Source organism: Drosophila subpulchrella, chromosome X, assembly GCF_014743375.2.
Source record: "Drosophila subpulchrella strain 33 F10 #4 breed RU33 chromosome X, RU_Dsub_v1.1 Primary Assembly, whole genome shotgun sequence".
Classification (NCBI taxonomy): domain Eukaryota; kingdom Metazoa; phylum Arthropoda; class Insecta; order Diptera; family Drosophilidae; genus Drosophila; species Drosophila subpulchrella.
In genome coordinates, this window is record NC_050613.1 from 13,207,303 (window position 1) to 13,232,772 (window position 25,470).

The 25,470-nt window shown below is 37.6% G+C and overlaps 1 protein-coding gene across 5 annotated transcripts in view; it reads left to right on the forward strand.

Annotated features, from left to right (window-relative positions):
- Positions 1-25,470, forward strand: part of LOC119556234 (protein sprint) — a 114,922-nt gene that overhangs the window by 60,657 nt on the left and 28,795 nt on the right. For 3 of the 5 annotated variants that reach the window (XM_037868263.1, XM_037868264.1, XM_037868265.1), the window contains 2 exons: positions 12,166-13,011; positions 16,941-17,355. In XM_037868263.1, the coding sequence (XP_037724191.1) occupies positions 12,166-13,011; positions 16,941-17,355 (1,261 nt within the window). The remainder of the gene's footprint in view (positions 1-12,165; positions 13,012-16,940; positions 17,356-25,470) is intronic. The other 2 variants (XM_037868266.1, XM_037868267.1) reach the window with 1 other exon arrangement.

Below are 25,470 nucleotides of genomic sequence, written 5' to 3' on the forward strand. Positions count from 1 at the left end.
CCGCCCCCCGAATTTTCCCCCGTTTTTCTGTGTTTTTTTTTTTGTTTCGGGGGAGTGTATTATGCTGCCATAAACTATATACCGCAAAACACTCACTCTAGACCAGGTTAACTTAACTTAACCGAACGATTGATTTGCCTGCAAGTTGGCCTGACAACAGTTGGTTTTGGCCAACATTTCGTTGCTCTGTTTTGGCATTTTTATGTGAAAGTGGCATGTCGTGGAGTGTTGTGGCTCGTAAATGAAGCGATTTGTAGCTGTCCCACTTAACCAGTATCGAGGGGTTGAGCGGAGCATAAATAATGGGGGTTTTCAAGGCCTTGAAGCCTGGGTTTTCACCTCTATTAACCAATGAAAATCGCATACTCAGCCTATTAATCTTCTTTTCGGCATCCTAAATACGTTTTTATAAATTTTGAGTAAGGTTATAAAGTAATTGTAAAATCTTTTTTTACTACTTTGTTTTTCTTTATGTATGTATTATTAAAACATGTTAATAACACTTGTAGCTATTTTAATTTATGTTTATTTTACAGAACCCAATTTCGTTTAAAGTTAAGATAGGTTTACTACTTGGTAATAAAACATAATAACATGGTTAACTACTAATAAAATTCATTTCTGAATGTTTAAAGTCTGTCAAAAATAATTTAGCTCAAAGTACTAAATTAAAAATCACCTTTATACTTCCATTTTTCTTAAAACTAATTAGCATGTATAATATAAAAGCATAGTAAGATGGCTACCAAGTAGTTAAACACGTTCCTAAATGTTTAAGGTCTGTCATAAATAGCTTAGCTCAACTAACTTACCAAAAAGCCTTTTCACACAGCGTTTTCCTTACAAATTTTTTAAACTGGGGACAAAAAATTCCAATTACCAGACGTCTGGCGGCAATTCAGCTGATTGTCAAAGTATAACTCTGTTATTTTCAACTATCCATGTCCTACCGCACGTTTTAAATCACCTCGAAAAAAAAACCCTCGAGCGATAGATGCAGTTTTTCGCAGTTTCCAAATGACCACAAAATGCTGGGCTGCGTTTGCAATTTAGTAATTTCCAGCTCTGTTTCTTCTCCGGCTGCTCCAATTTGGCCCGGGAGCTGAGCTCATAATCTGCTAAACGCATCATTACAGTGGATGTGGATGCTGTGCTGCTGTGCTGCCTTTTTGCCCCGGGTGAAATAAAGTATCTGATGGATACGGAATGAATGCACCACATGATGTGGGGCGAAAAGTGTGGCAGCAGATTTTGCAACTGCGAGGGCGTGTTGCTCATTAAATTTCCGCTCTCTTTGCAAAATGAAGTGGCCAAACGATGTGGTTGGATGTGGATTGGGATTGGGATTCGGATGCCGATGTTCTCGACTGATGTTGGTTATGCTCTGCAAACTCATAAAATAACTGTAATTGTCGTACCATCGGTAAGAAACGTTGCCGCACTTCACTCGGCCATTTGAGCCACCAAGTTTTCGCCTCAGTTTCGCCTTAGTTTCGGCTTCAACTTGTTGCCAGTCACGTTTTGTGTCCGTTTCACCTCGTATAAAATGACCAAGGAAAGTGGAAAGAGAGGAGTAAAGTGGGGTGTTCCAGGCAGCAAAAAAAATATATGGGAAAAATCATGGGTTCTTGAAAATAAACCGTATCGATGTTATATTGAATATTCCCAGGTTCTTGAAAACTACATTTGATCGATATTTTATTAAATATTAACATGTGATCTTGTACCATTTCTTAGAATCATATATCTTTAGTCATGTTCCTTATATCACTATTAAATGATCAGTTTAAGTTTTAAATATAATATCTTAAGAATAGATCTAGATCTATAACTAGAAATCTTGGATGGTTATAATTGGGTATATTAAGATAGCATGCCTACATTTTCTTACACCCTTAAAATTACAACAAAATGTTAGGATTTTTCTAATTAACATTTTTTGCATCGTTTTAAGGGGTATGAATAAACTCAATGATTTTCGTGCTGTGCAGCACCTGCACCTGCTTCTTTGTTAGGTGGTTCCCTCTTCTGGCCGTTCCCTTAACTTTCCGCCACCACCTGCGGCTAAAAAGTACCAGTATCTGGGCAAAGAACACTAACAAACACCAAGGAAAAGTAACCAGAGCATACAAAAGCAAATTTTCTGGTTCATTGCAACCATTCAAACTGTAATCAGATACTAGCCCAGCCACCATCCCCTTTGCCTTTGATTTTCCTTGGATTTTTTGTGTGTTTTTTTTTTTTATCTGTGAGTGGGGACGGGCACATTCCAGCAGAGCAGGTTGCTCAGGTCTTCGACTGCAGCTTTTTTTTCTGTATTTTTTTATTCATTTTTTCAATCGAGTGTGGGTGAGGTATTAACTGAGGATCGATAAAGAACGGGTTCATAAATAAGAAGTATCTCAAATATACGGGCGATTACTGACCAATGGAGAACGAGATGAAAATCATTGGCATAATTAATCTTGGGTTTAAAAATGGTATATCCGTACTTTGATCTATATGCCTAGTTTCGAAAATTTTTTAAAAAGACTAGGTACTTTTCTTAAGTACTAATACTTTTTGTATATACATTAAATTTGCCGATTGGTATACATAGCTTTCTGACCATTTCAATTATCTCCCGGAACTGCAGTTGCTGGAACAGCGAAATCATCTGTTAACTCTCGAAACTCCCCTTCCTCCAGAAGCAATTAAGATTGACCCAACGACACCCTTTTTATACTTGCTCGTGGCAATACCCAATGATCTCCCTATTCCCATATTCTGCTCATTGCACAGAAAGAATATATATCATTTAAAAAGAGTGTTCCATATTATGATCCAACTTCTAGAAAACGTATAAACATTTATTTTTACTTGAAATGTTAAGATAAACTATTTTTTGTAAGATGAACTCCACTCTTTTCGTATCAATAGGTTTGATAATATTGAAATACATACAATATTATTATCAAGAGTTCATTTGAAGTCTAAATTTTTATAGGGATTATAAATATAATCGTTATAATAATGTGTGGTGCATTTTTTAACGTCTTTTCGAGATTACAAAAAGGGTGCGGTAGGTCTTGGTGTTAAGCAAGCTTGCATTAGATAAATATTGCCATATCTACATATGTACAATGTGGATTGTATTTTGTTTATGTGGAGTGTATCTCTAAGTTTCTCGCGACCCACGTTTGTTTTGTTTTTTTTTTTTCCGACTGGCTTTGTCTGTGTGTTCGCCGTATTTCTTTGAAATTGCGTTTTATGCTCGCCTGTCAAATGATTCAACAAGTTGAATGCATAAAAATAACATCTCGTAAAAACAAAACGAAAATCAACTTAATTCGATGTAAAACACTTAGAAAACATCACGCCAACGAATATAAAAATATTGTAATAAAAAATATTTTTATAATCGCTGCGATAGAGCGGAGTCAAAACAAACAAGGGGGAATGGAAACAGAATAGAAAAATATGGAGAGAAAGATAAATGAAAAGCTTTTTAGAGCAGATTGTAACGGTACCATTGACTTGACCCAGAGACAACAAAAAACAGATCGATATTATCAAGACAAGAACGCGATATAAAAGATCAATGAATATCCGATCGATTGATCGTTTATGCTAATTTCCAACATCCCATTTCATTTCATTTCATTTGACTCTTAGTCTCTGGTGCTTCGTATGCAAATAGATCGCGTTCCTATTCAAATCGAAAACGCGAAAGTGTCAACTTTTGTATCTTGTGTCGTCATAAATCAACATTTCGTGTGTGAATTCAGTGACAACGCCAATTGCCAAATGGTTGGCCCATTCATCGATCGATCTTTGGGAATCACACACGCACACGACTTCAAAATGACACATTTCGCTGTCCATTTCATTGGTAATTTCCGCATTTCAGTTTACAGATCCGTGGGCTGAAAGACGATCGATCGATCGACCGTTTCGAGCATGATTTTCTCGTCTTTTGGGGGACTAATTTGAAAGATGTGCGTGCTTAACATACATATTTGGCATGATTATTGGCTAACGACTTGATCGATTATATGGCTCTTTTGAAGTATCAGCATTTTGGTAAGGGGGTCTTAAATTAAGTTAATTATCAACAATAAATAAATAATTATTATAATTAGTTCTAACAAGATTTTATGATAATCTTGTGAATACTTCTTAAGTTTCCATTATATCTAATAAGCGATCAATATGAAGTAGCTGATCTTAAAATACTTTTGAAGGCTCCCCTTTTTTTTAACCCAGTCCTATCTATTAGATCCCCAATTAAAGCCGCATCTGGATTTTGGACTTTCTCAATAATAAAGCACATCCAATTGATTTCCAAGATGTTTACAACTCTGGCAACGAATCGTTAACCATTCGACATTCGTTTCGTTAAGTGATCTCTATGGATTATGACCGATGGACTGTTGTGCGCATATTTCTCTTTAATTAGAGCCTCACACGCCCAGTTTGAAATTCGTTGTGCTTTTCACGATTCTCAATTCTCGATCCCTTGGTCTCCCCATTCGACAAAATCGTAGGGCAGTTAAGCTCTCGTCTCTTCAATTAGAACTTTATAACTATGTATGATGTGATGTGAGCTGGTGGGAAGCCATTCCCGCCGATCTCCAATGGGGAAATAATAATTCGACCCCTTTTACTCGGCTACATGTTAATTTCCCCGATGGACAGCGATGCCGCAGCTTTTATTATGTTTTGTGTCTCTTTTGAGACTATAACGATTTAGATCGAAGGTTTGTTAAAGATTTATATAATGTTTTTCGGGAAATCTATATAGAAATGTTTGGATGTTCTAAAAAATGTAATTTCTTAGCTATCAGCATTTAAAAGGGATTACCTACTTTAAAAACTGTTTAAATACTACCGTATAAATACACTTATTATGGACACAGGTAGAAAGATACCATCTAAAGATATTATATTAATTTTATTATTAAACTATTAAATGCAAGGGTATATTATCTTCGACTTTTCCAAGTTATCTGAAATTCTCGGGGTTTTATTTTTTTTGAACTATCTGCATTTTTGCTGGGGCCGCTGTGGAGTTACCGTTGTTGTATCTTTTGCTGCCGTTGGTTTTGTTTTTATTTTTATACTTTTCAGACTGCCAATGGCATACAATGGCATAAAAGTTGCTGAGCAGGTTTTTTTGTTGTTGCTTAAAATCTGCTTCTTTTTTCATGCTTCTGTCTTTGTTGCTGCTGCAGTTGTTGCACTTTCATATTTTTGTGTGCAGTTTGTGTTGTGTTGTTTTGTGTTGTGCTTCTATTGTATGGTCAAGTTTTGCAACTACAAACCGTAAGATACAAATGGAGCAACATCGGTAAACTTCAACGGCGGGAAACGGCTGCCCCAAAAAGTAGCTTAGCTGCACAGTAGAAAATTAGATTAATGAATCATATCAGCCATGCTCCGATTATTACACCAAATTGCCATAATGGTTTAACACAATTCTTGTTTTGAAGATACTTTTATTGGGTGAGACAGGTAGACTCGTTGAGCATGAAAGTTTAAATTAGGGATACAAATTAGTTGAATAAATGTAGAATAAAAAAGGGGTTAAATAAAAAACTTTTTAAATTTGTAAAACAAGACTATTAATCAATTTCTAAGTTTTTTTCATTTAAATTTCAAGCCAATTTGCACCAGTTCATTTGTAATTGATATCGAACTGCATTTCTTGCCGTGTGCATTATTTAGCTGCCCCATATCATAAATATTTCAACGCCTCTATTGGCTGCGCGTGTTTTGCTTTTCTGGCGATATTTTTTAGCGGCGCCTTTCACCATCAGCATCTTTGGCTACCAAGCAAATTAAGTTTGGCGCGGTATCTGATAGATACAAATTGTGTAAGCGGCGAATTTCGTTTCCTTTTCGACTGCGTGAGGCAACCCATTAGTCACTGGTTTAGCTTTTGGCCCACAAAAATAAAATAAGATGGAAACACACACAAAACTATCTCACAGATAAATGAGAGTTCAATGTGTTATGAGAGCGATGCGATTCGTGGGTTAGGAAAACCACAGCACTATATATGTTTACGATTTTGGCTTTTAACCTGAGAATAAGTAAATAAATAAATGTTTACGATTTGTGCCTAAAACAAAAATCAATCTATAGATAGCTGGCACCCCTTGGTTATAATGTTTATCCACTCAGTGGATCTTAAATATGAACTTCTAAAGATTTCTATAAAAATGATTGAAACGACATAATCGAATTGACATATATTTCTTCACTTGCAATTTAACAGGAAGTAAGGAGGAAAACAAGAATGCGGGATAGAAGCTTGTCAAAATATTAATAACCTATCTGTAATAACATATAATCTACAACATAGCTGTGGCATGTTAATTATTTTTATAGGGCTGATCAAGGATATACTAATATATACGCCTCAAAAAACATTTGATAAAAATGTAAATACGCTCTGCAAGCATATTTTTACCACACCCACGAAAGTATCTCAGAGATACATATACGTTCCTCATTTGCATTTGCATTACAACGTTACAGCGATACACTTAAAGTTCGATCCGCCCACCATATCGAATGCATCCCACATTTATCAGATATCTTTAACGATGAATTTTCATTGATGCCCGCCGGTGTTTTTAGTTCACAAATCACACAAATTGCTCTGGGGCAAAAGTGTGAAATTTTCATTCAACCGAAGCCCGGCGAGCAAATTAAAAATTCATAAAAACCTCGAAAGAAAAGCGAAAATAAAATTTACGAAAATTTTCAAACACCAAAACAAATTATGGGGGATAGGAAGGGAAACATTGAAATAAACGAAACTTACATTTACATAATTTATAGACTCGTGTCGCAGTGGCACATATACACATATATATATTTATTTAGATAACATTGCCAAGTTGCTTATGTTATTGTTTTTGTTGTTTGTCGCTAGTTTCATTTTATCTTGTTTGATTCTTGAGCTCCAAATGCCACAACGTCTGGCATTCCACAACGCATTTTGGGGGACAAGGCGTGGGCGTGGATTTCTTGTAGGTGGGACTGCTAAGGCCTTGAGCTCCATTGAGTTGGGAAAACATATAGCAAAGTAGAATGGAATGGGACTTAAAGATGGAGGGTGGGTAACCTCAATGACCAGCGAATGCTGTTGAAATCAATTTGGCTAATGTTGTCGCCATGGGTTGACGGTCCTGACGACCCTGTTCTGATTTTCACACTTTTCTGCATTTTCAAAACGATTTAGAGATTTCGAAGAATATAGATTAGATATCTGCAGAAATAGTACATTAATAATATTTTAAAAAATATTTAGAAAGTCGTATAATAATCTAAAGTTTTAATGGCCGTATGACACTGTCTTAAAGATCGACTAACTAAATGGATTAATAAAAAAAAGTCCAATAAGCATGAACATTTAAAATATCTATATACATTTGTTATCTTATCTTGCCATTCCATTTTTAATTAATCCAGTCTGCCGAAATTTAAGCAAGTGACAACTAAAAATACAGATTTATAGAAAAGTCTTTTGTTGCTTTAATCAAGACTTTAAATTAGCATATTCGAAAAGCGGAAAAACATTTATTTTTTGTTTCTAGTATTTATAAAGCGTTCTTGAGCAAATCTTGAAATGCTGGGGACAGGAACACAGGACCGAAAACAAAAGTCAAAAGCCATCAAAGAGCTTAAATCGTTGAGCCGGGCACGCAGCAAACGCATTCATTGCAATGCGAAATCAATTACACTAAAACCCATGGATGGGGAATAGGTCTGTGATGGAGGAAAGGAAAATCCCATACCCCCCTGCCCATTTCCCATTTCCCATACCCCGTTGTGGGAACACGTCGCGCACGTGCCGAGCGTACCGCCGATAATTTGTAGTAACAAGGCAGACAAAAAGCAACCACCGGGGGCAGATATATATCTCACCCTCCAGTCTCCAGTCGCCGAAAGAATCAACCCAAAACCGAACCACATCACCCCCATCCAGGGCAAAAAAAACCAAAAAAACAAGAATTGAAAAATTACTAAACACAAGAGCGCGGAACGTGTTTTCGGAACTGCCCACCACAAAAACACCCAAGAAACCCACACACATTTGTGTACATATGAATGGGAAATAAATATAAAAAATAATAATTTTGACTTTTTAACAGGCACCCAAAAAAGGGGGGGCGGGGCAAGCCCCCAAGTTTATTGCATTCCACTTACGGAATCCCCAGAGTTTGGGAGCATATATACTTTTTTGCCGTTGAGCAAGAGCGATAAGCACTCATTCATTATTCACTCACACACTCACTCCACTCGCATATGAATCACATTTATGGGATGGTTTTAATTGCATTCTGGTTGATAGATGCACTTAGAGCACAACATGGGTATTACACACTTATGCTTGACTCATAAGTTAAGACAATAATAATTGGCATTTGTCAATACCGGAGATGGGATTCGTTAAAGAATAAAAATCAGTACTTACTGAATGCCAACTGGAAGCAACATTTTCTCTAAGATCCGATTTCTCAATGTCATGTTAACTTTTGTCATTGGGTTAATTGCTTTTTAAGAAAAATTTAGTTTAATATCATTTCTTAACATCATATTTATTTCTATATATCTGACTAAAAGCTTCAACTGGAGGCAGTGTTCTAGTTAAATTTGTCGGTTCTAAAATTAACATCACATTGAGAAAACGATTTATTTTTCCGAACAATAAACCCTTATGGTAACTTTTCATGACATATAACAGACTAGAACTTTAACATGAAATTCCGAAATGGCCCCCTAATCATAATTTGCTAACTTCAATTTATAAATTCGTACTTATACATATTGTAAAATAACCGAGAGTTAAAGTTCGATTTATAATTCCAAAGAAATTAATATAAGCGCCTTTTATTATGCCATTTAAAGATTCAGTGATTGCTGAACTTTCGTCCATTTAACGTCCAAATATGACGCCTTTGGCCTTGAAATCAATCACTATCCACCATTCAAAACGTTGGTTATCCATAAAAAATAGCAGAAAATCGCAAAGACAAACAGCAAGCTCTATTGCACGCGGCATTCAAATCGCGTCAAGCTTCGCCTGGCAGCCAGCCCAAATCGAAACGAATGATTCCAAGTTGGGTACCGTGCCCTCCTCCTTTTTAGAATACAAAAAATATACATATATATATATATATAATAAACCGCTCAACTAGCCCAAGTTTGGTTGACAATTTGTTGACAATTGCGTTTCACACTTTGCATAATAATCAGAAATGGCAAACCGAGAACCAAGATACATAGAGTTTGCATAGTTCATAAAAGCAATGTTTGCGAATGAAGAAGAGGATTCCCATTCCCATTCCCACTCCGAACTCGAATTCGAATACGAGACCAATTGAAGGCGAGACAATTTATGGTAATATATTATTTACAAGGAAATTCTGTCAGCGAAATGAATCAGAATCGAAATCGGAATCCGTATCGCAATCAAAAATGTAATATATATGGAATATATGCGCTTCTCTTTATTTAAAATCAAAAGCTGTGCCGCAAATGCACTCAAATGTAATCGAATAGCTTCGAATATGTCGAACACGAAACGCAACGCGGTTGTCTCTATTAAAGTGTAATTGTTGTCATTGTTGGCTCGTCAAGTGATTCAGGTAATTGCGAAATGCGGCAATGTTCATAATGTATGTCTCCCTGGCTGCTATTTGTTGTCCAATGCATTCTGCATTCGAAATCCAACCAGAGCACGACTGAATCGGCGAAATCGTGAAAGTTACAACAATGACGACGACGGTGTATGCGGAAAAGTGCTGGGCAAAACAGGGTAAAACTGATGAGTTGTTGGGGAATTGAAATTGGAATTTGGAGAGGTGCAGCCAAGGGAAACCAGACAAGAAAAAAATCAAAACATCGACGGCAATATACCGAAACACTTAACATTCAAACAGCGAATCAAAATTCGTGGGAAAAGTGGGTGGAAATCGGTCAAAAAAATATAGATATTTCAAAAATACCATATGATACCAAATGGTCGCCATTACCTTTTTTTTTTTTACTTTATATGAGGTATAAACAATTAGGTTGCCCAGAAAAATCAAAGAAATATGAACACATACAAATATTTTTCATTAAACTAATAGTGTAAAAAACGTAGTAAATTCAACAATTTCAAAATTTATTGAGATATTGTTCACTGAGTTTAATAAATTAAGCAAGTTACACTTTGATTTTAATATGAAACTCTTTTAATGACGTAAAATGTTTAAAGTACATATGACTACCTTCGTATCTAATATTTTCTACCTTGATTCAAATATATTAAAATTAAGTAATGCAATTTAATATGTTTGTATTTAGTATTACTTTCATATATTTCATTCAAATGTGTAATACGAATTTGTGGACACAATATGTCAATGTTTCCTTGATCAAAAAATATTAAATTAAATGTTAAAGGTACATATATTTCATAATCAGAAACCAAAATTCAGAAATTCAAGTTAAATCTCAAAAACCGGATATGACTAAATATTTCAATGAAAATAAACCGAAAATATTACACCTACGTCAATACATATATTCTTGATAAATGATTCGTTTGATGAATCTTTCGAGAAATATTTAGAACAATACATAATCTTTTCGGATTGCCGTTTTATCTCTTAGCGATAAGCGGAAACTGCGACAAATCTCCAAGAAATTGGCAATATTTGTATAGCCGAACGACGAAAGATCCAGAGACATATACCTATACTCTATATATGATTAAACCATACTCCATTCGGATGAAGTGAACCGAGGCCGAACACATCAAAATAAATAAATTATGAATTTACTCGACCACAACGGATAAAAACGAAACCCACTTTGGTTTTTGGTCTCTCTGATCTGGATCGCCTGGTTTCTGGTTCTCGTAAATGTATTTTCTCTTGAATGTTTCTTTTTCGCTTATTAATATTACTTTTTTTCCGGGGGTTTCTTTCAATTTCTTTTGATGTCAAAACAAAGCCAGAAAATGTTTGTAATTGCTTATCGCCACAAACGCAAACTGTTGTTTACAAAAGCCAGTGTTCTAATGGGATCCCATTCCCACAAATATGGGCCATTCATCTGCAGCCAGCGGTCACCTTTTGCCTTCCGTTCGGCGTACTTATAATATATGTATATAATGTTTTTGGGTTCCCCCCCCGAAGTAAGCCCCATTTATGCCAAGAAATGCTTAATAATTTTTTTCAACAAAATGAAATGGATACGTGCACACGGAACACGGCGATACAGGGCAAAATAAAAAAAAACCACCGAGACAAGCACTCAAACACTTGCGTTCTGACAGAGGAATTATTGTTAAAAGTTCATAAAAACCATAAAAGTCTGGTTGGCAATCGGTCGAATGTTGTATGCTCTAATGGACAGGGTGCTACGACCGCATAATTCTAAAGATTCCATAATATCGATAGGCAAAATGGTATGATAACAAAATAAATATAAGTACCAATCGTTCGTTGATCTTAAATATTATTACTATAATTATACAATGTTAGTAAGGAATAGCATTAATACTAATAAAGGAAATAAAATAATATATCTTCTTGAAGTAAATCTTTTAGTTAAGCTTTGAAAGAATTTTCTTTTCTATCTTTACTTTATAACTGTTATCTTAAAAGCTTCCTTAAAACAACTTGAACATAAGCTGGTTGAATTGAAAGTTTGGTTCACCTGTTTCATAGGTTAGGATCCCTCTTGAGGGTCCAAACCTATCTACCCTGGGCAGTTAAAAATTGTCTCCGACTTCCATTCGGTTGGCAGGTGTTCCTCTTTTTTTTTTATACTGCAGTTACATAATACCACCACAGACTGCGAATGTGTTTGTCTTGGCATTTTTATTAGTAACAACATTTTGAAAGCCACAGCTTGGCGGGGTTGTATTAAAATTCATGTTTTGAGTGGTTCATCGGATGTGCTATAGGCTATATGCGATATGCGATATCCGATATACGATATACGATATGGCATTTCACCTCGGGTATTTAATGTCGGAATCAATAAAAAAGATTGACACATGTGTGGGGGAGTCTTCATTTATGAGTGTTGCATGAGTGTTGGTAGCATCAATTTTCCATTTTCCCCCCCTCAGTCATTTCGAATTGCCAGTATCTCTAAATTGAAGCGACTTTGCAGCAGGATGTCGCACGAAACAGCAGTTCCAGGAGGAGGAGGAGGAGGAGGAGGAGCCGTGTCCACGGTGGTGTCCTGTGTGGATAACTCGTCGTCGAAGGTGGAGGTCATCGTGTACACCACCAAGTCGGATAAGACGCTCAAACAGAATATGAATGCCAAGGATGATACGCTGCGAAAGCGTACATCCTTGATCATAGTGCCCCAACAGGTGGTGGACGTGGATGTGGATTTGGAGACCAAGGTGGATCAGACAAAGGCCAGGGAGAATGGGAATGGTAATCTCAATCGCAACTCCACGGCCAGCATGGATAGCTGTGTCTCGAATACCACCAGTCAGAGCAACCAGTCGTCGAGTGGAAGCCACAGTGGCTCCTCCTCCTCGACGACCAGCAGTGGCAGTAGCAGTGGCTCCGACGATGCCCACGCCGCCTACCAGGATCTGCAGAATGGCAATGCTGGCGAGGATCACTTAGATCATCACCATTCACCATCGCCGGTGTCCAGGTGCCATTCGTCTAGCTCCTCTTCCTCCGTCTCGGAGACCACATCGTGCTCCAGTTCGGCGGATTATTCGCTGCGGGAGCAGCTCAAGAACTTTGCCAATCGAAATGTGGAGGATCCTAAGATTTTGAGATCCTCTGGAGGAGCAGGAGGAGGAGGAGGTGGAGGAGGAGCAGGGGTGGCTGAACCCACCGTTCGCCTGCTCAAGGGCATGAGTCTGCCAGTCGGCGATCAGCAGTCGACGGTAACCCCTGCCCTCTGCGATTCCCTACTCAGTCCCCAGGAGGTTCCCCTGGGACGACGCTACGCCGAGGTGGCCCAGTTCAAAGGTCACCCCAAGGCCAGGTGAGTTAACCTAACCGATTGCATTTGCGACTGCTTCGACTGGGATATTCCTTACGATTCACAAGTCATTTCATTTGTTTTAAGTACATATATAATAAATAAAGCTTAATGGGATTGTAATGAATTAATATTATATTATAAATTTCAATTAAAAACCTATTTTTCAACCTGGTTGGTTTTTTTTTACAAAACACTTGAGGTTTATTATTAATCCTCATCAATTTACCATAAACAAAACTTTATTTTTAGGTTCAGGATTATAAAATTTACATATGAGTTTTATCTATCAATACTTAAATATTATTTAATAATTGTTAAAAATATTAATAATTTATTTTACAAATAACCACGTGTTATAAAAACTTTTTAAGATATAGGAAACACATATTTGAATACGAGTCAAATCTAGCAATGATTAAAAAATTCTTAATTAAGTTCGGCTACGAATTTAGACTATTATAATTTCAAACCTTTATTAATTTATTGAAAACAGTAGTGGTAATAATATTATTCATTGCATTTCTTACCAACATTAAAAGTTGTTACTTAAATTTCTTGTTTCTGCGGAAGGGACTTTCTTATAAACTAAACTTAAGTAAAAGACAATTTGATTTAGATTGTAAATTTGAAACCATTTTACCTGCTCCTCCTTCAATGAATTGATTCCATTTCCTGTGCCTTGCCCTATCAACATCCCATTCAATATCACAGTGTGGCAACAAAAAGTGACCTAGTCTCCGGTCTGCCTCAACCAGCACTCACTTCGATGACATCCTCCAGGTTATATAACCGCATCCACTTGGCAGTCACTCCTCCAGCAATCCCCTACTGGATCGCCATTGTTCGCCGAGTGCTCAACTAAACGATGTCAACCGGCTGCTCGAGTCGAGGGCCCGACCACAGGCATCCCACCGAGCTGTCTGGGATTGGGATGTCCCATCCCCATCCCCATCCCCATTTCCATTCTCAATCCAAATCGCAGTACCCCGAACCGTTGCCCCATCTAGCTGCACATGCATAATACACAACTTAATTAGTATTACTACTTTATGGCACTCTCGACGATGTTTGCCCCTTTTCCATCAACTCCATCTCCTGTAGACTTCACTCTGCTCGACTTTGAGCTTAGACTGGGGAAAAATCTAATAATGGAGCATTCCACACACGCACTGCCATTGCCACATTACCATATCAAAAACGGTTGGGTTGCCGAGCCCGTGGGGCATAGACAGGGGGTTAAACTCCTTGCCTTTCGCCTACCATGTATGTACTTCTTTTCTGTTTCAGTTTTGGCTAGATCAGAAATGCACTGCAACTGCACTTGGAGAAAAGTGTGCTGCAAATAATATTAAATTTGATTAGAATTAAATTCAAGACATAAAAAGCTTAGAAAATTGATTCCAAAGGTTAAAAATGCTGGGAAATTCAATCTAACAATGATTATTGTATAAAAAATCAATTTGCACATGGAGTTTTTTGTATTCTTTTATATACAATTTAACGTTAATTTCCTAATGTTTCTGAAGAATATCAACACGAAAAATATCCGAAAACTGTAATTTATTAAGATATACGATAGAGAATAAATTTTTTTTCTTTTTCAAAATGCTTAGAAACCATTTCTAAATGAGAAATAGATAAAAATAAAATTTATATGATAGAACTTAAAGATATCTATGATAAGAGTTTTAAATATTCAATTTAGAGATCATATAAGTTTATTAGCTGCAATATTATATGAATGCGCTAGTTTGTTAGGCAGCATATTATTAATAAATATTTTCTAAAGGCTTGTAGAAATATTTATAATTATACAGAGATCCCAAGGTAATAGTTGAAGTTTTGAGTGCACCCAGTGTATGAACTTTGAACGTTGTGAACTCTTGTGCATTCGCCATCTCCTCACATCGATGTGTCAGTCTCAGCTGTCAAATGAGGAGTACGAAACTCACAACTCCGGGTTACCATCGACAACTATGTTGAACTTTTTGAAAGCTGTCACAACTAATTTGCATGCCCCCACCCAAACTCCTTCTCTGTCGACTTGAACCAGGACCAAAACCAACTCCAATCCAATCCCAACCGCATCCTTCGCAACCCGAAAACCCCAGTTTCTGCACCTCTATAGTACATATGCTTACTTTTTGTTTTATTTCCCACACTTTGATTTCATCTCGTTTCCCGGAGCACAAAGAGTAAATATTCATGGGGACTCTTTGCAGAGCGAAAACTTTTCACAATTTTTGGGGGCCAACTGTGATTGCTGATGTGCTGAGTGAAGAAAGGGCAATAATACGGATTTCCATTGCGAACGAAACTTCCGATTGACGGAATACCACGGATGGGATTGCCGGTTAAACTTTTCAAATTTCTGCAGACCAATAATTGAGTTAGCACTGGCACTTTGCCTCTGCTGATTGTGAATAAAAGATTGAGATGAAAGGGAAATCTTAAAATACTCGTAGTTTTGAGTAGCTCTTTGGTGGCTAAATGGGATAAATGAAGGGATTTTCTGTTGCCTTTTAAGGGGGATTATTATTATATTAAAATTTAAAAAAGAATGATGTCAGTTTTATCATTTCCCATAAAAATATTAACTTGATATTATAAAATAACGCTTTGTAAATATATGACACTTGTAGTTGATGGTTTTATTTGTCAGTTTTATAGAACAGGCTTTTATTCGTATGTTATTTTTCGTTTCTAAAGAATTTCTTTTAGTTTTTGGCATTGGAATTTAGTGTCTATCAAGGTCTCCCACTATTGACCCCCCTACAACAGGGATATTTACATTTAATTCATGGCTTGAATTGACCTTCACTTCGCTGGATGGCCAAAACATTCAAGGTTCGCCGTCAAAGGACACCTCATCCTCGACCGTTTGTATAACCGAAAAACAAATCCACTGCCACTTAATCTTAATTGCCATGAGTGGGCGCATTTCCATCCATTTCCATACGTTGGCTCCATCGACTCCATAGGGCTCCTACTATCCCAAAGTTCTCCACCTACCCAGCTGTCATTTTGCTTGTTTTGTTTATCGCTCGCCCTTGTTTGTTCTATAAATCCCCATAAATTCAAGCGTGTTTTCTTTGGCGGCCTGCCGTGTCCTTGAGCCTGCCCCAGGTTTTCCAAAGCCGCCTAATTTCTTGAGAGTGTTTTATTATCCACCCAACCCAACCCAACCCAACCAACCCCACGCCAAGTTGACATCCTGTTTGTTCCGTGTTAATTTGACATGATTATGTCAGAGTGTTTGACAACTTTTCATATGTATGTGGGGCGATGTTGGGTTGTCGGCTTTTTTTTCTTTCGCCTTCGTCTTGCTTATGACAAGAGGTCCTTTTCTGTGGCCGCTGATCCATCAACAGCCAGGCTGTCCTGCGGTTGCGAGTCCTTGAAGTTGAAGGCTCTCATACTGGTTTTTTTGTTCACCATTTCGCTTTCTTTTCTATTCTCTAGCCATTCATTAATAACATTTGTGCCCTATCGTAGAAATATTGTTAAAATGGCGTAAAATTGCCCGCTTTGAGGCGTCATGACGATGCGAGTCCTGTGCGTCCTTCATCCTTCTTACTTCATCCTTGCCTTGAATTTAGCCACTTTGGGGGCGAAAAAAATGTGTCGCAAATTAACCTTTTGACAGCTGACTGAGGGTAGACCCATTGACAAATGGGAATGAGCGCTGGATGGGTTTCCTCTTCATAAGGCGGAACTTTAAGACACCCCAAAGTCAAAGGATCGAAGACCACATTATTCCATTTTTACTCCTAAGACAGTCTTGTCTTTCATTTTGTTATATATTTGTTTAAAATGGGTAGTGTTTTTTTAATTATAATATATATTTTAAAGTCTATATTCAATAAATTAATAGGTATATAAAAAATATGAATCTAATCTAATTAAGCATTCCTTTATTTTGTTTTTAGGACAAGTGAGCCACTTCCGTCTGTCGGAGCCACGCCCTCCTCGTTGGAGGCGGCCTCTGTGGATGCCAGTAACAATATCAACAACAATCACAATGGGCAACAGTCACAAAAATCTCAGCAACAGGCGAGTCTCAGCGCCATCAGCAGCAAACTGAATAACCTGGCCCAGTCCAATCTGAATAACAATAATACGAGCACTCAGTCAGGATCCATGACATCAGCCTCGAATCACATTCAAAATGTGAAACAGAACCAAAATCAAAATCAAAACACAGACAGCCGACGCAGTAGCAGCGTGGATCCGGATGGGGATGTGGATGATGTAGTGGATGCAGTCCATGGCGGCGCTTTCGAGGATGACATGCAGGCCCTATTGCCCAAATGTTCGCGTCGCTCCCGGGATGAGCTCAGTCAGGTGAGCTTTCCTATCAATTACCTCGAAAAATGAGTGGAAATCAATCAAATTGGGAAAATTGGGATGGAAAATAGCCAGAACTCGGTGAAATTTTGTGTTCCGTCCACTTTTAAATCTAAATATGTCAGTTATGATATTACGAATTAGCTAATATATCAAAATCATAACAAAACAACGATTTTTTTCAGAACTAGGATTTTAAAACCACTTTTAAAAGTGTCTAAAAGTATGCTAAATTATATGTGAAGCCATATTTATCTTTTTTCACTGCATACTTTTAGACACCTATAGGGTAATTATAAATACCTAGTGATGCTATGAACCATGTGGGGTGCATTTTTATACCCGTTACTCGTAGAGTAAAAGGGTATACTAGATTCGTCGGAAAGTATGTAACAGGCAGAAGGAAGCGTTTCCGACCCCATAAAGTATATATATTCTTGATCAGGATCACTAGCCGAGTCGATCTAGCCATGTCCGTCTGTCCGTCTGTCCGTCTGTCCGGATGAACGCTGAGATCTCGGAAACTATGAGAGCTAGGCTATTGAGATTTGGCGAGCAGATTCCTGAGCTTCTTACGCAGCGCAAGTTTGTTTCAGTAGAGTGCCACGCCCACTCTAACGCCCACAAACCGCCCAAAACTGTGGCTCCTACAGTTTTGATGTTAGATAGAAAATTTTAACTGAAATGTATTAGTCTTGTCCATACCTATCGATTGACCCAAAAATAATTTTTCTACGCCCACTCTAACGCCCACAAACCTCCCAAGAAAAAAAGCTATGACGTCAGAGCCAGACAGTGCGAAATGTTTTTACGCGTGTATGTGTGTGTATGTAAATAGTTGCCGGCCGAACTTAGCGGCAAAGAGAAAAGCACTGCCGGCGCTCAGAGAGAGCAAAGTGCGCGGCTAACTTATTCAATGAACAATGAATTTGTCACGCCTACCCTAACGCACACAACGCTTAAATCTGTCTTCCGCCGGTAGGTGGCGCATTTAAATCTCGCTTTGCTGCTTGCATATCTCCATTTCCCTTTGGTCGCTTAAGCTGAGTAACGGGTATCTGATAGTCGAGGTACTCGACTATAGCGTTCTCCCTTGTTTGATATAGAGTTGGAGACCACTCCCAAGAAAGAAAACCAAGACGAAGAACCATATTCGGGTCCTCTTATTTCAATCCAGACTCCTGGGGCTTCCATCTCGGGCTGCACATGTAATTTGCCACCGTTCATTGCGCAATTTACTCAGTTTGCAACTCCTTGGAGGACGAAGCACTGAAATTTGTCGCCTCCATTCGAAGGACTTGCCACATGTGGCATTTGCCACAGCAAAGTGGCAATTACGAGGCAAGTTCCACTGTGCCGCCCGGCTTTTATTCCACTCATTCATTCATAATTTGCTACGTGTTGCCTTGTTGATGGGCAAACGGAAAAAGGGTCTTAGTTCTCATAACAATGATAATGATAATTCTGTGTCGGGTCCATAAAATGATGAAATCAAATGATTTCGCTATGGCATAAAAATAAAAATTTCCCCTTGCCATTTTCCTCATTATTGCGAGCTGGTCGTGCGTGCTGTTCCCTGGGATTTGTTCATTAATAACTGAGAATCCTTTGTGTGTGTGTGTGTGCCTGCCATTTTCCATTTTCATTTGCCATTTCCCTCTGTCTCGTCCTGTGTGCCTAATGGTTTGTAATTTCCTTTCGGGTGGCGTTGCCGTGGGCCAGAAAAGAGTTCGACAACTCAATTTGTTAGTTAATTTGATATGCGTTGCTATGCCACATCAATTCAGCATTCATTTTGAGATGCCAGAAAGTCAGTCATGCCTACTAATTGCTAAATAATTTATCTTCAAAATTTGTGTGGGCCATTGCAAATATGTGTATTTCGGTTGCATCGTTGCCAAAATTCAATATTACCTAGCTTCGTAGAGAGCAGAGCTCTTCAAATTAGGCAATAAAATCGTTGCCAACTATATACTCAAAGGCGAAATGGGCGTGGCAACCACAAGTGAGATGGTCGAAGCCAAATCGACTGGGGCGTGGCTCAATCAGACATGTGTGTGCTTACATTTTAATTTGTGGCCAGCACATCCTGTTGCATATGCAGGCTATCTATGTTACACTTTGAAAAAATTCAAATCTATTTTGTATTTAGTCTTATTGTATAGTCTAATATATGTTAATTAGGCTAAGCGTTGTTTCCTCGTTAAGATAATAATTTAACAATATTTGACTATCTTCTTTACAAGTTTCTAAAAAGTTGTTTAATTGTAAAAAAGAATTTAAATTTTTATACTGTAGATGCCTAAAAGTATGCAGTGAAAGAACCAAGTGTAGTTCTGAGCTTATATATATATATAGGAGCATACTTTTAGACACATAGAATTTTTTATTTAATTAATTTATTGTGTAGAAAATAATTTACACTTTAAAGTTATTTTAAAACGGTGATGATATGTTTTGTTTTTATTTATGCAATTTGAATTTTTTCAGTGCATTTTCTCTGTGCGGCCTTCCATTCTCGTGTGGTTGGTAGCATCTTCCTTCTGACCAGCAGCTGGGCATAAAATATTGATTCCATTGCCAGACAGAAGGGCCCAAAAACAGCTGAGGCCGACAAGCGACCATTTTAGTTGCAGCTTCCTTTGGTCTTTTTTGGCCATTTATGAATATTCAATAAAAACAACAGCAAGCGAGCATCGACGATGGCGATAAAAGTGTCTGTCTGCCCCCGGTTGGAAAGTCCTTTATACCCTATACTCTGGCCAATATTTTCCGGTGCAGGAATGTTGGCATGACCACAGAACGATGCAAAAAAAAAAAAGAAGCACATGCAACACATGGAAGGATGTCGAAGGACTCTCACTCTTTGGATTCTGTTTCGCTGTCTGGCAAACACAAGTTTTTATCGCCAGGCGCCGATCAAAAGTAAGGGGCAGCAGCAGGCTGAGTTTGAGTTGGAGTCCTGAAACTGTGGAACTTTATTACTTTCATTATGCTTTATCCCTGCCGGCGGTGACCACCTTCCTTCCACCTACCTACCTTGGCCATAAACAACTTTGGGGCTCTAATCTCCTGGCTGCGGGCCATGTCGAGTGGACATCTCCCAGTCCTCGTCCCCGGTTTTACTTCTACTGTTGCTGCCCCCTGATCCTGGGCTTTTGGGGCAGCTGTTTGCTCAGGTGCACGGGTTTGCTAATTGCAGCGGTATTAGAGGAGCTTTGTCAGCGGCTTAAAGCATTCGCCCCCGGACTCTTTTTCCTTGAAATGGATGTGTATGTACCACCAGGGGACTTTTCTTGTTTTGTGATGCCCTCCGAAGGGGTACTTTCGAGATAAATAACCAGAACTAGACAGAGAACTAGAAAAGTAATTGAATTTTTACAATCTAAGGCCATAAATATATATATTAGGTTGAATTATATACATTACCTTTTAGTAAATATTTATTATTTTTTAAAATGTATAAGGTTTCCTATTATTGTAGGTGAAGCTAAGTTTTAAATCATTTAAAGTGAAGAGATGCTTTTTTTGAGAGAGATATATGGTGTCAAGATAATAATAATATTAAACACCAATAACTAATAAATAATATTAAAAAAAAACACTTCTAAATATAGTTGTAGGTGTCTTAATATAATTAATAGTATTAAACACCAATAACTAATAAATAATATTATAAAAAACACTTCTAAATATAGTTGTAGGTGTCTTAAAGAATGCAACGATAGTCGTCTTTTTGAATAAATTCATGGTATTCCTGAGTTTAAAGATATGTTTGAGGCGAATGTGATAATGAAGTGATGGAACTCCATGATATTATAGGGTATACCAAACATGGGTTCCCATTTTCTAGTACTTTTTTGTTCGGTTTTGCGTTCGCTTCTTGTTGCTTCTCAGGCGAGAGATGTTTGCTGATATTGTCAGGTGGGCAGGACGAAAGGGCGAAGGACGAAGGACGAAGGACACGCGACAGACGACCGCAGCAATCAGGCTCGAAGGGATGCAAAGGATGGAGTTTGTTGTGTCCTGTCAAAGCCAATGAGGCGTCTGTGCCGTGCATGTCCTGCGGTCGCCCCTTTTCCTTTTCCCCAATCTATGTCCTTTTTTAAAGTCCATCTAATGAAGTGGTTGTATGCTTAAATTTCGTTGTTCATTTGCGTTAGTTTTTCGGTGTCAAAAGTGGTCAGCACTTGGACTTTTCCCCCCCCCATTTTCATCACTGCCATCTCTCGTTTCAATTTTGTCGCCGCTGGACGCATCTTCTTTGGTGTGTGCCTAATGGCTTTGACTTTTTGACAGCATCCCCAGCGTTTCCATCCGGGGTTTCCTTCCAGTTTTTCCCAACCAACGACCTCTGAACCCCTCCTCTGGCAGACTGGTCATTTGAACGTCTCGTCTTCGTTTTGGCCATCGGCCATTTAATGGCGTATTTTATGTGTTGGCTTATTACTTGAGCTGAATGTTTATTGCATTTCCCATTTTGCCATTTGGTATTTAGAATTCCGAAGCTGTGGAATTTCCACTTACTCTTCAGCCCTGCCGGCAATTTTCACTTTTCCCAGCCGGCTTGTTAATTATGCAAGCGCTTCCGTTTTGTATGCAATTTGTTTTGCAATGTTGCCGAATTTCCGCTTTGTTAATTATGCATTCATAGTGCATTCGCTGACAAATAGATTTAAACTCTTTCAGCTGACTGCCACAGCTGTTTTTGTAAAAAAAACTTACATCTATTTAAGTCTAAAACGGTTTTTGCAATACGAATTTAAAGTAGCATTAAATTTATAGTGCTTCCAAGTAGGCACTTCCAACTGCTTTTATGTACTTTTTTTAAACAAGAAAATAATCGCTAAAAATTAAGGAAAGAGCATATATTTTTCATTGGCATTTTAATTCAATAAATTAAATTAGTTCCAAGTTTCTAGAAGTATTTTATAAAATTTTAGGGATCCAAATAATAAGAAAAAATTATTTTTCGAGGATAAATATCTAAATTTAATTTAAAAATGTTTGGCAACCCATAAATATAAATTCATAAAATATAAAGCATCTACTCTTTAAGTTACCATGCCTTTTTTTAATTAAATCCAGATGATAAGTCCAAATGGATGCAAGTATCATATGGCTATAAGTAATTAACTAGTCAAAATATACGAAAATTAAGGAATTTAAAGTATCTAATTAAGATTCCTATAATTTTTCCGCTTTTAAGCACGACATATGCATATGTTTAATCCCCTTTATGGATGTATATTTTTCGAGGGGACTGTGTGCTCAAAGGACAACCAAATATGTGACCTGTGAGGATGCACACTAGACGCACACACATCAGTCAGTCTGTGTGATGTCTAGCTGCTGTTGTTCCCATTGCGGTTATCCCTACCATTTTGGGCCACCGTTTGGGGCATCCTGCTGCTGTTGCTGCCATTAAATGTAATTCTCTGTGGTTTTTATGGTTTTTTAAAACATTCAACAACATTTTACGTGGCTGCTATTTATCTTTTATTTCCACGGCTGCTGCACTCTTGCCCTCTCTGTCATTTGAGCTCTCCATCCCACTCTTTCTTCCCTTGTGTCCTGTGCACGTATATTGTGTTGCTGTTGTTGTTAGTTTTCAGTTGGTACACTGAGAATAAAATGTTGTTGATTTTTAATGGGAATGTTAAGATTCTTCAAAGAAATTAAATAACTAAGAAAGAAAGAATAGGACTTGTTTGTGGACTACAGTTCTTATAGGTCATAATGTTCATTTATCATTAGTTTCAGTGCTATCAATGATCAATAAATTTGTTAGCCATGTAAAAATATTTATAGTAAAATAAGACTTAAACTTCTTATATTTGCTTTCAGCAGAAAATTCAAGTGTTATACTGGCATTCGTTTTCAACAACTTTTCCTTAGTCGATTTAAAAGTAGTTTTCTTATAGATAAGTATTTTATTTCTACGCCCGTACAGATGATATAATAATATTGGATAAGTGTTGTCCAAGTTCAAAACAGTTCTATATAACTTAGTGTAGAATATTCAATGGCAATTCAAGGGCCATGTTATATAGTTTTAATAATTTATATAATGTATTCCCTATTCCATAAACCAGATTTTCTCCCTGTGCACTTGCTTCTGCGCTGCGTCGGGCAATAATTCAGTCTCGAGTGCAATTTGCCGGCACGAGACAGCAACTGAAACTAAAAAGGAACTGTGGGTGTGATGGGGGCGGCACCCTCTATAGAGACACGTGCACGGCAGCTTATCGCTCTCACCTTTTGTCAAACTATTAGTTGAAAGCGGAAATTCTGTTGGCCAGGGACTGGAATTGGGGCCTCCACCGTGCACGGTGGGACTGTTAATCAGCTTTATGCGAACAATGGCGAAAAATCACTCACCCGTTCTATATGATTTTTATGAAATTAATTTCACGCTGGGACCTGCGACCCCGATAAGAGATGCTTTATGCAGGGATTTTGTTCTCACACCCCCGACTCATATGTAGTCATATTATCTTGATCGGACGGGAAATGCCAGCAGCAAAAAAGGAAAGTTTATGTCTGGGGGTGCGAAATTATTTTAAATTTACCCCAAGTCAATATCATAAGTTCTTTTTAACTTTTTTACTTAATTACTCTTTTTATAAAACCAAAAGTTATTATTTTGATAGGAAAGATAGTAAAAGTTGGAATAATAATCCAATATAAATTCTGAAAACTCGAAGGAGTATTATACAAAATATTTGGCTACATTTTAATATTTATAAAATCATAGTATTTTTCGGATTACGCAAAAACCTTGTATTTAATTCTCAACTTATTCATTTTACAAACTTAAATACTTTCTTAATTTTCTCAGAGCTTGTACTTTAACTTTTTGCAATTCAGTTGCCTGATTTCATTTCCGCTAGTCTCCAATGCAACTTCCGCTCTTACTCACAGTTTTTCCTTTGGAAAGTTCCCCTTCATTTGTCGCATTTGAACAATTTTCATTGCCCGTTTTCGGGCGGCGTAAAATAAATAGTTTTCCCCCTTGCCCTTGATTTTTCACGATTTTTATTTTCTTTCTTTACCCTCTGCTGCTTGTTGTGTAATTTATTAAATGGCAGTTGGTTGGTAGAGATGGTAGAAAAGAAAAAAAAACCAAGTGAAGTTACAGGACATTTTTTCAATGGCTGGGAATTTTTATATTGCCATCGAATTTTGGCCAAAAGTATTTCACCAATATTGGCAAGATAGAGATACAGACCCAGACAATTGTTTGCCAATATTTTAGCCAAATACTTAAGAAGGAGGGGGGAGGTGGTGAACTTTCCAGGGCGTGGAAATGAGATTGGGTCCTGAGAATGATTTTCGTTTTCGACATCTGCCAGAACGGAACCCAGAATACTTTCTTCGTCTGTCGTCGCAGTCTGGCCCGTTCCACCACCTTGGCAAAGATGACAACTTCCGGTGCTTTCTCATGACCGTGAAAGTGTTGGCCCTGGCACAAAAGTCGGCTTTCGACTTGGTCCGCTCCAGCTCGGCTACCCATCTGCTCGCTTGGCTACCCATTGTTGCATTGTCAGATTCAGATACACTCGCTTTCCGAGGAAGCCACATATAGAACATGGAACATATATATATATATAGAACGGCCACAGCGGACTTAAAGTCGCGACTGTTGTTTGCCCAGCATAACGAGATCCCTTTTGGAAAGCCAAAATCAAACAAACTCATATATAAAACCGAGAGCCACAGGATCAAATCTGTAGATACACATGAAGAAATAATATTTTACCTTTGTTTGGATGTCCAGAAATTTAAAATTTAAATAAATAACATTTTTTAAAAGAGGGTTATTTGCTGTGGGGTGGTTCCAGATATGAAAAATTAAATTAAATAGGCTTTCTAAAGAGGGTTATTTACAGTGCGGTAGTTACACAGAGAGAAGGAATTGTAATTTTATAAAATTAAATTATAGAAAAATTATTAACTGATTAGAAGATTGTTTTAAATCGAACACATAATAATGATAATTGAATTGGTCTTAAAAAAACAGGAAAGCCAAAGTTGACTAATACTAAATTTGAACGTAGTTAAAAATGGGATTGCCAAGGTTAAATCTTTGAAAATTAGTTATAAACCTAT